At 39.2% G+C, this 15,696-nt stretch overlaps 2 protein-coding genes across 3 annotated transcripts; one reads left to right on the top strand and one right to left on the bottom strand.

Annotated features, from left to right (window-relative positions):
* The first annotated feature begins 1,482 nt into the window (after positions 1 to 1,482).
* lin7b (lin-7 homolog B (C. elegans)) lies at positions 1,483 to 8,527 on the top strand. Of its 2 annotated transcripts, XM_062439135.1 has the most exons (6): positions 1,483 to 1,558; positions 4,822 to 4,940; positions 5,079 to 5,150; positions 6,354 to 6,563; positions 7,993 to 8,156; positions 8,506 to 8,527. In XM_062439135.1, exons 1-6 carry the CDS (start codon positions 1,483 to 1,485, stop codon positions 8,525 to 8,527), a joined length of 663 nt encoding a protein of 220 aa, XP_062295119.1. The 2 variants fall into 2 exon arrangements, with proteins under 2 accessions (XP_062295119.1, XP_062295120.1); XM_062439136.1 differs by lacking the exon at positions 6,354 to 6,563 and having other exon boundaries at positions 1,522 to 1,558.
* Positions 8,528 to 9,797: 1,270 nt separating this feature from the next.
* hao1 (hydroxyacid oxidase (glycolate oxidase) 1) lies at positions 9,798 to 15,509 on the bottom strand. Its single transcript, XM_062438382.1, has 8 exons — positions 15,239 to 15,509; positions 12,960 to 13,111; positions 12,457 to 12,727; positions 12,095 to 12,267; positions 11,678 to 11,769; positions 11,110 to 11,268; positions 10,577 to 10,646; positions 9,798 to 10,100 (listed from the first exon to the last, which is right to left on the bottom strand). The coding sequence occupies exons 1-8, from the start codon at positions 15,373 to 15,375 to the stop codon at positions 10,033 to 10,035; spliced, it is 1,122 nt and encodes a 373-aa protein (XP_062294366.1). The 5' UTR covers positions 15,376 to 15,509; the 3' UTR covers positions 9,798 to 10,032.
* Positions 15,510 to 15,696: the final 187 nt, after the last annotated feature.

Here is a 15,696-nt window from a genome sequence, read left to right on the forward strand (position 1 = left end):
TCTATGTTGAGAGCAAAATGAAGACCCAATGGCATGAGAGATGTCCTTCAGATCAGACAGGATCACTCCATCCTCAAGGACCACTGATGTGGTCATGATGTCTTCTCCATCTTTCACCATCACAACACGAACTTTCATCCAAAGATTTCAAAGAAAGTCAAAAAATAAAATAACTAACTTGTTCTAGCAGTAATGTTTATTAATAAAAAAGTCACTGACCTTTGACTCTTGATGGATTTCTCACCAACTGGTTACAAAAGATAATGAAATAAAGAGAGTAATTGACACTCTATATGCTGTTTATGGTGGTGGGTTTAAGGCAGCTATCTTTGATCATAATAAGTCTAGAGATGGATGATGTCTATAAATGTGATGTCATTCAGGTAAACACAAGTGAGTCAAGCCTGATTTGTCAACATCTATAGATATAGTCAGGGGGCACTGCAATTATTACTGGAAATGTGCAATAATCATTTTTTATTTCTTGATTTTTAATTTTTAATCTGCTCTTTTGTTCGTTTTTAATGTCAATGTTTTTCGTTTATATATTCTTATTTATTTTGGCAGGTGCAAAGCTGAGAAGAGTTGGGTAGAATATTCATGAAACACCCACATCTGGATCACCAAAGCCATGCCTGGCATTATCAGTCTTTACAGCAAAGAGAGGCCATGCTAGGCAATAATGCACACAGTAATCTGCCATATCAAAAATATGAATAACAGCAATAATGGTGGTTTACCCTTTAATTATTCAATTAAAGAATCTTTATTGTCATTATACAAAATGCGCAATGATCGACTTTCTCGGTGTAAGAAAATAGAACCTTTAAAAGGCACACATCAAAAACACATACAGTACAAGACATCTCTAAAAACTTAAGAGCAGCAGCAGTAAAAAAAAAAAAAAAAAGGGTGTCAGTATATTTTCAATAATAATCCTCTGAACTAGTCTCCAACGTCACAAAGCACACACAGTAACTGATTATCAATATACATAGTTTGTATGTGAATGGTTCATATTTAGGCTCATTATTAAAACCACAACAACAAGCACCTAAAAGAAATGTAATGTCTACTTCTGTTCCATCTTAATTCAAACAAACCTGCCAATGACTCCAAAAAAAAGAAAGAAAAATATAAACATTTTCTCTTGGCTTTATTTAATATAAACGATGAAATAAATAAAATGAAATAAATAAAGATACAAATAAATAAATAAACAGTACAAAGGAGCCAATGAATCCCTTTGGAAATTCTTCTCGGTGTGACGTGACCAAAGATTCCTGATCCCTCTCCCGGTAATCCTGAAATTGGCTCCATCCACCCTCCATAGCTCTCAGCCCGCATCCACCCTTCACCCTCACCCAGTCTGCTGACCATAGCATCATAACAGATGGAGCACGCATCGCGTTGAGGCTGATTTTCTGCTCATCCACGCAGTAATAATCTGAGGATCCGCTTAGACTGACTGAGGAGCTCAGTATGATGTCCTCTTACTACCACACTGCCAAGGAAGCAGACATGGCGGCCATGACTGAGCCGCTCTGCCTAGAGAGAGGTAACGCACTCATAATAATAATAATAACAATCCTAATAATACTGAGTAATAACAGACATGTAGTGACAGTAAACCCGTGTGTTTTAAAGGATAACACTTATACAGAGTCACTATCGTCTTAAATGACACAAAGGTGGCAAAATAATGTATTTTTTTATTCTAAGTCGAATATTGGTTATTTGAATCATTAATAAATGAACAAGTATATATATATATTTATGAATAATGAGACGTCATTAAATGTTAAAAGCCAGCGTGTTTCTCTCTCGTAATGACGTCATTATGTGTAGGCTTCATTCAGACTGTCACTTAGGCCTGATCCATTGTTGACATCCTCGTTGGTAATTATGTGCGGTATCTCTGTTCATTAGCTTTGATCAGCTGTTATGAACTGTAATGAACTGTAAGATGAATGACGGACACAGTGTGAGCGAGTCATCATCAAAGTGTTTGAAATCAGCTGAAGTGGAATTAAAGGTGATGAAGGTGCGGTCAAGCTCATCCACGTTCATTTTGAATATGAGCCACTGCTCTCTCTCTATCTCTGCTGCTGCTATCATAGACTGTATATTATATAGCTTATACTCTCATTATTTCTCTCCTTCTCTTTCTATAGAGAGAGAAAGAGAGAGAATGTAAATATACATTTAGTGGGCTGATTTTGTGGCTTTCATATGTTGAGCATAGGGAAAGGTTGAATGGGGGAAGATGACCCCCAGGACATCAGCCCGCACCCAACACATAATAACAAAATGTTAAAAGTTTTCATTTCTATCCATCTTGATTTCCTCTGATCTGAAAATGTTTCCTCGTGTTTTAAGGATCTGTGTGTTTGAACCATTCTGATGGTCTAGTTCAAAGATGAGTGTGAGGAAGCATTCATTTCATTCATTAGTGTGGAGAGGTTTTCCCCTCACCTTTATATTTTTCTTTGCAGTCAGATTTTTGTTGATGTGTAGAAATGAATAAACAGCATAAATACCAAGATGTAAGTAAGTCTATGAAAGGGCATTACATCAGCTCATCCTCTGATAATCCTACGTGTCTTTTCAGTAAATATATAATGTTTTTTTTAAATTGGGGTTCCCCCCATCTCAACCTACTAGTTTGAACCACTATCAAAAATGGACTGACTTCTGCAGTGTTAATAGGGTCATTTATTATGGAGAGAAATCAGTGTCACATGATCTACCAATATAACCAAGCTTTATTAATGTGTTCATTTATGATGTTCACAAATACATTAACCAATCACATGCCAAACTATTTGAACACATTTTAAAATTTTTTTTACAAATAGATACATTTATGTATTTTTATTCAACTTTAATGATGGTTAACCCTCACATGCTGTCACATTTGACCCATTGTTACATTGGAGAGCTGTAAAAACACCATATACACATTTCTTTTAGCCAGACTTTTCCTAACGTGACCAACAGTATACAAACATAGAAATAAAATGCATCATTTTTTTCATTTTTGTGCAGCTGATTCACATTTTTATATATGCAAATGTACATTAACCCTTTCATGCATGAATTATGATGACCTCAGTCAGGATTTTTTTCCTAATTTTTTTCCATTTCTCTTTAGGCATGAAAACAAAAATGTAACATCATTTTCTCTTTCACCAAATGATATAACATGACATTACAATAACATAAATCAACTGATCTACAACCAAAAGCATTACTGCAGGTTTACTGGTGATGTATGGGATGACACACTGTGGTGGCTGAAGTGTAACTATGCATCAAAATCCTTTCATACATGCATCATTCATGCATCCATCATCTTATGAAACAGAAAAAGATTGTAAAAGATTTTACAGACAGTTTTACATGCAAAAAAAATAGAAATGAATAATGCTAAAATGTTATCAGCCGGGATCACATGACAGTGTGGCAGAGTTACATTAGATCACGTTGCAGAGCACTCAGGAGCACGTTCAGCCACACACTCATTCAGTCACGTGCCTCAAAGCTCTTGGGAGGCTCTTTCATACCATCAACCATCAGACTGTACAACACCACAGCTCCCAGTAACCTCCCACTTCCACTAATAAGACTGAGGATGTCCTTACTGTTTCATCTCAGGAACATTACACACTTGTATGTAATATAAGGAATTTATGTATATTGTAGATTTATATAACTGCAGATTATTTTAGACAGAGACGGTTTATTATATATATATTATTTTATTTTATTTTATTTTTTGACTGTTGTGTCAGTTTTTGAATTCCCCCCCTAGGAACAATCAAGATAAAATATATCTGTGTCACTGCTGCTTTGTTTCATGGACAAATATGCAGCATACATTTTGATCACCAAAATCAAAAAAAAGTTCAGCTGTTTTTCATGGATACTGACATGATTTATAAGAGAGATCATTTCTTATAAAGCAACATTTATCTCTCATTGTAAAATGTATTCATTAGTTCATGTAGATTTTATAATAAAAAATAAAGAAATTTGATGAATAAAGTCAAAAGTCTGGAATCGGCTTAATTAGTACTGTGACACTATTTAAGTCCATGTGTGCTTCAAATAAGCCCACATCATGATTTATTTATAAAATATAAAAATATATAGATTTCAAAGAATTAAAAACAGTAATATATGTATTCAGTAACATGTTCAATATTAAAAAATGAGGAAAAAACCTTCCTGAGCAAAATGTTAAAGGTGTGACTTCAGATGTAACCTCCTTTGTAATCATCATCATTTAATGACACATTCTCATCAGTAACTGTAACAGATTACACTTACATTCATTTTGTAATTAAATGATGTAACACAGTTACATGGAACTAGTTACTCCCCAACACTGGTCTGTATAAAATACTTATATTAATGACAAAAAGGATAGTGACGGTGGCTCACAGAACATCTGCTGTGTTCACATTTAATCTGAACAGTAGCAAACAAATCACTGAGTAAATGAGGTTCATTATTATCTGCTCTTACATAATGAATACATCCACAATCAGGCATTTCTGGAGGTGCAGTCAGGAGTAGCAGTCTATGCAGTGGGACAGGTAGACACTTAGTATTTATTTGTAGAATTGTTTTAAATGTGTCTGTTCTCCTGACATAAGGATCCACTATCTTGATCAGGCCCTTTACACTGTTGTTGTTCTTACCAGACTTGCAATGAATCCCATCATCACAAACTCATTTCCACACAGGGAATCTGGGGCCTTTGGAGCCCTTTGAGACACTCACCTTCTTTCCTGTGTGTGTGTGTGTGTGTGTTAGATGTTTGCAGGGTGATCGAGCTGCTGGACCGGCTGCAGCGTAGCGGTGAGCTGCCTCCCCCCAAACTGCAGGCCCTGCAGAGAGTCCTACAGAGCAAATTCTGTGCCGCCATCAGGGAGGTAACTTCTTAACTATTAACCTTTCTGAAGCCCCAAGTCATATAAAATACACATCATGAGACTTCCCATCATATCAGATGTGTGTTGTATAGCACATGTATATCCAGTGTGCATCACTTGACTCATCTGATCTCTCAGGTATACGAGCAGCTGTATGACACTCTGGACATTGTAGGAGGACCAGAGGTGCGAGCACAGGCAACAGCAAAGGTAATGCATGCAAACTGGTCATTAAAAAGTACTTCAGCATTGTACAAGAGGACTTATTCAGAGACTTAGGATCTACTGTAAGAACATTTTCTTATTATCATCCTAAAACTCCTTAGGATGAGACACTTAACTTGCCCCATAAGAGAACCTGTTCTGCTTCATTTGTGGACAGGTTTGATTCACACAGATGTCACTAAAGAGTAAAAACAAGAATTCACCCCACATAGCTTCAAATACTGCCGTCAGAAATACCAACTGAACAGTGTCAGTATTAGAGGATCCGTGACAGAAATAAAGAGAGACAGCTTTGACATGAAGTTAGAACAACAAGTCTCTCTAAAGCAGATGTGACATGTTAGAGAGAGGTTATTATAAAGAAATAGTAGTTACCTGGATGTAACTCCAGTTCTATGTGTACATGCATAGCACTCTAACAGGCTCTGATAAGACTCCACCTTGAGACAGATCATTGCACTCACTGACCAATCAGAAGGTGGCAACCACACACAGGTTCACCCATTGTTTGTCTCCCTTCTGAGCTCAGCAGCAGGAATAAAAGAGGCCTGTGCACGTACTCATAGAACTGGAATTACATTCAAGTTTAAAAAAAAATGAATGTTGGACATGCAGCAGGCTTTGCTATTGGAGGTGAAGGTCAGGGGTGTGTACTCTCAGCTGGGCCTGAATCTGTACACATAGCAATGAAACACATTGGTTTGTATGAGTAGTTCTTTCATGAGGTCCATTTTTAATCATGCAAGTGGGAGAGTGGTGGGTCTTGGGTGGGACTGTGTGGGCATCTGGAAGCACACCTGCAGGTTTTGGTCCATGCAGGTGCAACAGCTGCAAAAGTGCTGAGTGAAGGTGAATATAGAGGGTGTGGTGATTAATAAATATCATATTTTATATTTTGACACATCTAGGAATGACTCTAAACAGTAAAGTGGACTCAAAAGTAGGACTCACACACACACACACACACACACACACACACACACACACACACACACACACACACACACACACACACACACACACACACACACACACACACACACTCTGTGACTCTGGTGACAGTGTAGTTAGAATAAATGACACAAACATCTTTTTTACAGCTTCACCTGTCACAGCTCTGTGTCATATATTCATGTCTTTTTATTGATTGATTTATTTCCCTGTTCCTGTCATTTCCTTCCTGTCTAGGCAACAGTGGCCGCCTTCGCAGCCAGCGAGGGTCACGCCCACCCACGGGTGGTGGAGTTGCCCAAGACGGAAGAGGGTTTGGGCTTCAACATCATGGGGGGCAAAGAGCAGAACTCCCCCATATACATCTCCAGAGTGATTCCTGGGGGGGTCGCCGACCGCCAGGGAGGGCTGAAGAGAGGAGACCAACTGTTGTCTGTCAATGGAGTGGTATGATTCCACTACATACAGCTACACTCTGACCATTTACACAATAACTGATATATTTTGATATCAAATTCTACGTCATGCAAAGCTGTGTGAAAACGGAAACTATGAAATAGACTTTAAGGTTGTTATAATACAGGCATAGATTCTGTGTTCTGCACATGGAACAACTGATATATAACAAACACTACAGTAATGATGAGAAATGGTTGTACAGAAAACATGTGAGCAGAGGTTAGAAAAAGATCTCTTCTGATTTAACTCTTAGACATATGCATATTTATATTTATTGTTTACTGTATAGAGTATTTAGAGATTGTTTATTGTATATAGTATTTTAATTTAATTTAATTTTTATCACTTAAGAATACTGTTGTGTCAATTTTGTATTTCCCCCTAGAGGGATCAATAAAGTTTCCTTCCTACTTACCTACCTACCTACCTACCTACCTACCCACCTACCTACCTACCTACCTACCTACCTACCTACCTACCTACCTAACTACCTACCTACCTACCTACCTATCTTACTATCTTCCTACCTACCTTCCTACCTTCCTACCTTCCTACCAACCTACCTACCTACCTATCTTCCTACCTACCTTTCCTACCTTCCTACCTTCCTACCTTCCTACCTTCATACCTACCAATCTTCCTACCTACCTTCCTACCTACATACCTACCTACCTACCTACCTACCTATCTTCCTTCCTACCTTCCTACCTTCCTACCTACCTACCTACCTACCTACCTATCTTCCTACCTACCTTCCTACCTTCCTACCTTCCTACCTACCTACCTACCTACCTACCTACCTATCTTCCTACCTACCTTTCCTACCTTCCTACCTTCCTACCTTCCTACCTTCATACCTACCAATCTTCCTACCTACCTTCCTACCTACATACCTACCTACCTACCTACCTATCTTCCTTCCTACCTTCCTACCTTCCTACCTACCTACCTACCTACCTACCTATCTTCCTACCTACCTTCCTACCTACCTATCTTCCTACCTACCTTTCCTACCTTCCTACCTTCCTACCTTCCTACCTACCTACCTACCTATCTTCCTACCTACCTACCTACCTATCTTCCTACCTACCTTCCTACCTTCCTACCTTCCTACCTTCCTACCTACCTACCTACCTACCTACCTATCTTCCTACCTACCTTCCTACCTACATACCTACCTACCTACCTACCTACCTACCTACCTTCCTACCTTCCTACCTTCCTACCTTCCTACCTACCTACCTACCTACCTATCTTCCTACCTACTAACTGCACAAAGAATAAACAATACCATCAGTGAAATGAATGGTTGGCATGGCGTCCTGCAGACTGTTGCTCTGACTGTGTGTGTGTGTGTGTGTGTGTGTGTGTGTGTGTGTGTGTGTGTGTGTGTGTGTGTGTGTGTGTGTGTGTGCAGAGTGTTGAGGGAGAGCACCACGAGAAGGCTGTGGAGCTGCTGAAGGCTGCGCAGGGTTCGGTGAAACTGGTGGTCCGCTACACCCCGAAGGTCCTGGAGGAGATGGAGGCTCGCTTTGAGAAGATGAGGAGCGCCCGGAGACGACAGCAGCACACCAGCTACTCGTGAGACATCTCATTAGTCTGAACCCAGGCATCATTAATACATGTGCACACTGTTATCATGGCTAATCTAATCTATACTGCATACTGACTCTATACAGTACAGAATGTAAACGTGTGAGCAATTTTTAGATGTAAACACAGCCTCTCTACGATATGGAAAACCAAACTGTAATGTATTAAGCTTGTGTTTAGTGAGTGAACAACGGTCACACAATTTTAAAAACAGGCACTTCATGAGGTGTTTTATAATCTGACATAAATAGAACTAATATTAGGCTCAGTAAGATAAAGAACGGATATTGTTGTGTAGTTTCCCAGCATGCAACATGATTGTGTCTCTCTTCTGCAGCTCTCTGGAGTCCAGGGGCTAGCCAATCCAACGCCTCCATCCACCTCATCGTCCAAACCCTCCTGACGTTTGTGTTCCAGTGGGAGGCATGACCGTAGACGAGAAGCAAAAAACCAAAGTAGCCTACCAACACCTGTTACCTGAACTTCTGACTGAAGTCAAACGCTGCAGTTTAAGATTTTCTTCCCTCCCTCTCTCTTCTCTTTAGATCAAATCAGAGTAAGCTTGTTGTCAGACCATGGCTGTAATTTCACCTTCCCAGTCTGAAATCATCCTCAGCATCCTATCGCATAAGGGCAACAGATTGTCTCTAGTCTGTAGCTTAACTAGAACCTAGTGTTTATGTTCTCCAGTCGTTTTACTTTAGTGTCCTCATGTGGAACACTGCGGTCCTCAGCAGTGTCCACTGTCTGCTGTCACACATGAGTAGCACAGGAAACCTCCAGCCTTCACCGCCATTTCTCTCTCAGATGTCCCAGTTAGAGGGCTAACCATTAGCATTATGAAGAAGTACACTGACATCAGTGGATAGCAAGTGTTACATTAGTCCGAGTTTTGAGACTTTTTAAAATTAATTTGTTTATTCATTGTCTTGTATAATTTATTCATGAAATAAAGTCTGTGTAAGTTATATGCTGTCTTCTTTCTTATTGCACACTGCTAACATTCTAAAGTCCTCCAGTACACACAGAAGGGGGTGAAAGGTTAGAATGATTCTAAGGAACCGTGACTGACAGGGGCCCTAAAAAATATTTTTTAAATTGACTTATCATTATTAATAGACTTTAATAGAGTCTATAGAATGTTTCAGATTTGTTAAATTATTTCTACATCTGGAAACAAACATCTGGAGCTTCCTCCTTGTATTTAATGGTGTAGCAGAATAGCTGGGCAGGACCCCCTCTGAGGCCTCTTTGTCCCCAGGTTTCTGCAGCTCTCTGTGTGTTGTATATATGTTAGTATAGTACGTTTTTGGTCATTTAATTCATTACAACTTAATTCTGGAATATACATCATATGACCATAATATCAACTAAAATAATAAGGGCCTCTTAACTCAGATTTAAGTACAAGATGTAGCATTTGGTATTAATGCAGGTGTCACTATTTCAGTTCATATTGTGCATACAGTATTATCACCAGTGAACCTGCACTAACTACCAGTGGGAAAGTTGTAACTTATTCATTACTGTATAATATGGAGGTTTTTAGTGATTTAAAGTGACAGTGGATGAAAGCAGTAGCATCAAATGCACTGAACTGCTTTAAAGTTACTTTGACACTCTGTGAAGTGAGGAAGAAGATGAAGATTTATTATGAAGCACAGGTGAAACTCCTACATGACATCACAGCAGGGAAACTCAAATATTGGCAGGTATCACAACTCAAACATTTGATTTGATGATATGTTATTTTCAGTAGAATCAGCTGTAATATTAAAATAAATCAGAATAAATCAGACAAATGAGAGAATCCAGAGATCCATAGAGAATGTATTCTGTTGTGATTCCTGCAGCAGATCTGCTCTCACATCCTGGAAGTAAAATCCACTCTTCTGACCAGAGACCTGCTCACCTCAGATACAGAACGACAGCCTAGATACACACGCACACACACACGCACACACACACACGCACACACACACACACACACACACACGCACACACACACACACGCACACACGCACACACACACACACACACACACACACACACACACACACACGCACACACACACACACACACACACACACACACAGTCGTGTTTCCATCATTTCAGAGGACATTACATTGACATCAGCACATTAATGTCCTTGACTTAATCTAACTATGACCTCACCTACACATTTAACCTCACATGTGGAGACTTTTGACCTTTTTTTTTTTTTAGCTATTTCCATGATGTAGACACATTTCAGAGTTAAGATCAGTTAATTGGGGACAGCTTGTCCAAGTGAGGATAAAAGCCAAGGCTGATTATTTGAATCAGTGGTTAATGTTAAGGGTTAGACATGGAGAAATGAATGTAAGTCTATACAATGTCCTCAAAAGTGACAATGATCTGATATTACCTGCCAGGGCCATAGCCAGTCGCAGCTCAACTTTTAGAAGTTCCAGAACCTCAGTAACTCCCTGTTCCCCCTGGACACACACACACACACACACACACACACACACACACACACACACACACACACACACACACACACACACACACACACACACACACACACACACACACACACACACACACACACACACACACACACACATGCTAATGATTTTGGTGATCAAAATAAATTTAATTAAAAAAGGCATGTATATATATAAATGTGTGTATGTAAGTGTAGGTATGGGTCTACATACGTGTATTTATTGTGTATTAGTACTTATATGGTTCATTAGGAGTATTTGGGGAATACTTATTTCTAAATGATGTGGATGAACTTAAAGAGTAGGGTTTTTTAAAGCACTGGAAGAAAAGCCTTTCAAGAATGCTGTCATAAAAACTTCTGTTTAAAATCTACAGGAACAAAATCAGAAGGATTCTGAAGCACAGTTCACACAGGTAAGAAATGGAATGATAAATGAGATGCTGCTTCACCTGACAGGCGAGGCCCCACAGCACCGGTCGGCCGAGGAACACAGCCTTTGCTCCCAGAGCTAATGCCTTCAGGACGTCTGTCCCTCGCCTCACTCCTCCATCCATGTAGACATCACAGCGACCCTGCACTGCCCCCACCACCTCCTCCAACACATCCAGCTACACACACACACACACACACACACACACACACACACCTTTACAGTATATTACCACAGAAAGTGCATCTAAATCATATTCTATATTAGTTTAATTGTCAAAATGCACATAAAAAAACAACTAAACCAAGAATGTAGTATCGTGTGTGTATCAAAACCTGATGTATCGTATGCCTCTGTACTACAGAGCTCAACTGTTGTCCAAAACCGTTTAAAAATGCTGAAAATAGTCCCCAACAAAAAATAGAACTCTATACTTTATCTGTACTGAAGTCAAAGGTATTCATCTTTTGATCTATTCATGGGATTTTTTTGAATAAGAAAAATAAAGAAATAACAATTTAATTTGTTTTTCACTGTGTTTCAACAAAGTTTCTCACACACACACACACATACACACACATACAGACCGTGGCAGGAACCCCATCCAGCTGTCGAGCTCCGTGATTGGATACCAAGATGCCATCAACACCATAATTCAAAGCCTGGACAGCATCCTGACCTGAACACACACACACACACACACACACACACACACACACACACACACACACACACACACACACACACACACACACACACACACACACACACACACACACAGGCAAATATTATAGGGGATTCTAATTTAAATTCTAATAACATTTTCCGAAAAAGTTTGTATTAATAATTGGCAATAATTGTAAGTGAGACCCTAGAAATCTATAATAACACCTACTTTTTCTTTTAATTGCATTCAAATCTGTAAACATCAGTGTTATCTAACTATCATAACACACTGTTAAAAGGTTTATGTATTGTAAATGTGTGTGTGTGTTTGTGTGTACCATTTAGTACTCCTTTCACAATGATAGGTAGGTGTGTGTGTTTCTTTAGCCAGGTGATGTCATCCCAGCAGATGCTGGGGTCTATTGCATTTGCAACATAAACAGCCAGACCACTGTCTTTATCATAGTTCCCCTCAGAGAAAGCCAGAAAGGCTGTCTGGAAGTTAGACATACTGGACACACACACGCACGCACGCACACACACACACACACACACACACACACACACACACACACACACACACACACACACACACACACACACGCGCACACACACACACACACACACACACACAGAATTGTTACAGTGGGATGCCTCCATACACTCTGTGGTCTACATGCTGGTTATATTTGGTTCCTACCTCAGGTGTGAGGGCAGTTTAAAGCCGTTGCGCATGTCATCCCATCTCCTACCCAGGTATGGTGTATCCACGGTAACAAAGAGAGCTTTATAACCTGCCTCCTCTGCCCGGCGGACCAATGACAGCGTAAGCTCTCGGTCTTTATAGATGTAGAGCTGCATCCACATGACACCCCCATGACCAGGTGAGGTTGTCATTGCTGACATCACTTCCTCTATAGTGGAGGTAGCCCAGGAGCTCAGCATCATCCCTGTCCCCATTGCTTGGCATGCTGGGTAGAAACATATCGTTGATGGTGTTCTGAATTATTGACTTTACTTGTGCTTGTTGGAATGGGCCTCAGACTGATTCATTTCATTTTCATCAGTTACCATACAACAAAAACATGTTTTTTCAACTTCTGTCTTTCACCAAGATATTATGTGTGTGTGTGTGTGTGTGTGTGTGTGTGTGTGTGTGTGTGTGTGTGTGTGTGTGTGTGTGTGTGTGTGTGTGTAAGCTACCTCTTGCAGTAGCTGTCTCTCCATCAGGGTGAGCCATCCTCTGCATTGCTGTGGCTGCGACACAGATGGGCATGCTGAGATTATGTCCCAGCACAGAGACACTCAGATCCACCGTGGACACGTCCCTCAGAACCCGAGGCAAAAAACACCACCTGTAACGACGAGGGGAACCAAGAAACTGAGTCCAAAATGAATCACTGTCACCAAGCATCCGATACAGTCAAAATGGCGACATCTGCTGAGCAGCTCATGATGTTGCACTTGTGTTTGGCTGGATTAAATCTGAGGCTGAGATTAGACAGTTGGTAAGAACATAAGTAGTTTTACTGCTTTTTAACTCTTACATACTGTTCATATTCTGACTCATAATTAGTTTCTACACCAGGTCACATTCATATATTCCCCATCAGTCATTAATAAATGTTTAATTAATCTTTCATGAAGCTGTCAGAGAGCAGAGTGTATTATATTCATCTATGGGGATACAATCACTAGTTTATGGTCCAGGAGAACATTTTATAGAATGATGATGAATACAGTAACTATTGATTGATGATTTTTGATTTTGATTTATTTTTTAAATTAAACACAGGTCAAATTTGTACATTTGCATTTAAAAAAAATGTGTATCAGCTGCACAAAAATATGTGGGTCACATTTAGGGAGAAGTCCAGCTAAACGAAACGTAAAATTGGGTCAAATTCGACCCTGAACAGTATGTAAAAAAAACAACAAAAAAAACAAAAAACAATGACAGAATGAAAAGATGACACCAGAAGAACCATTGAGTACATGAACAGGGATGTATTCTTGTAGAAGAAGGGATTTGAAAGACTATACGGTGTGCCATTAAAAAGGATAAGAAGGATTTGTCTTTATTATATTTTTAGGACATTTTGGGATGTCCAGCATTCAGTATCAGTGAGGCAGGCAGGTAAATGAGTTAAGAGACGTAGAGCTGTGTGTCATCCACATAACACTTATGAATAATGTCATGGTTCAGTATACACTTTCTCGCAGAACTTCAGTACAAAGTCAATAGTTTGTGTGAAGCTGTAAACAGAACACATGTACTGCACATGCTCAGTGGTGTCTGCCTTACACAGAACTGCTCTGGAGACTGAAAGTGTGATCGCTGTTTTAAGTCTTTGGTAATAATGTATATTATCAGCACACACTAACTAACTAGGATCAGGTCATTGTTGCTTTGGCTCTGCATGAGATTTGTTAATAAAAAGAACTATATAGAAAATCAGCAGACTTATCCTTTAACTGTCATCACATGAGATAATATGATTTGGATCAATGCACTAACATTGATAATATGTTTGCTGAACCAGTGGAAAAGTGATTAAACATATTCATTACACACACACAGCTGTTTGAGAGGAGGTGACACCAGATAAGCATTATTACATGTTTAATCAATCATTTCATTTCAACTGTACACAACAGTGGACTTATGTACAGGTGGTCAGTGTGCAAGTCTTATAATAATGAAACATGAACTGAGTTTGTAAAATCACATTACGATGGATTTTTTTTTTTGATTATTAAAAAAAAGATACTTAAAACATTTATGAAAAAGAAGAAAGGTCACAGCAGGATCTGACAAACTTGTGTCAGAATGAATGTGTTTCCATATACAGACACATGCAGATTCATGCCCCTACATATATCATATGATATATCATATAATATATGTATATATCATATGATATATCATCAATCTTAAATTTATATTGTTAGATGTACTGTTGTTGTGTTTTATGTGCCTTGTAAGGTGTCCTTGAATGCTTTTTAAAGGCACCTTTAAATAAAATGCATATACTTATACTTACATCAATGTAAACACGCATTATCAGTATCTATACATAGTGTTCAGTAGGGAATAATACTTGATGCTGCTGTGGCAGAAGGTCCTAAACTTCAGCCAAAGTACCAAAGTACTAAAGTGTCAAAGTTGGCCCTCTTTCAATATAAGTCTTATTAGAAGATAAACATCAAAACATTTTTTATAAAACACATTTACCTGGAAAAACATTCTTAAATAAGAATACATATAAATGTAGGAAAGTACTTAAAGTTTCACACATATTGAAGTATGAACAGAATAATGCATGAGTCTAACTGCAGCTTAAAACAATCACTGAGAGTCTAAGGCACCATGCTGTTTGCAGCAATAATTGAACTTTAGCTTCATGCAAAAACAGTGTCCAGTCGAGCTTGCCAATATATATATGTGTGTGTGTGTGTGTGTGTGTGTGTGTGTGTTGTACCTCTTGAAGGCAGCAACATTGTCAGCCAGTGTGTTTTGCTCATCAGCTCCTGAGCGGTAGTAGTCATATACAGTTTTAGGAAGAACTCTCTTGGCCTCCTTCTCAAAGTCTGACACACATACACGGAGCTCCGACATGGCTGTCCACTCAAACAGCAGAACAGAGAGGCAGCTGGGTTTAGTCTGTCACCAGACACACAGTGAGAGAGGTTGAGCTGTGATCAGCAGAGCTGCTGTAATCATTAACCTGTAGGAGGCCTCATCAGGTCTGTGCCTCTTCTTAATAATCCAAACCTGAGAAGTTTCTACTCCTCTCTGCTCCGTTTACACAAGATAAACATGTGACCCACACAGACTAGAACAAACCCAGGTGATTGGGAGCATGACAGTTACAACTCCACCTTAATATCCTGAGTGTGTGTGTGTTCAAACTGTTACCAGGGTTAGGGTTATGAGACA

Source organism: Scomber scombrus, chromosome 18 (assembly GCF_963691925.1).
Source record: "Scomber scombrus chromosome 18, fScoSco1.1, whole genome shotgun sequence".
NCBI classification, from domain to species: Eukaryota; Metazoa; Chordata; class Actinopteri; order Scombriformes; family Scombridae; genus Scomber; species Scomber scombrus.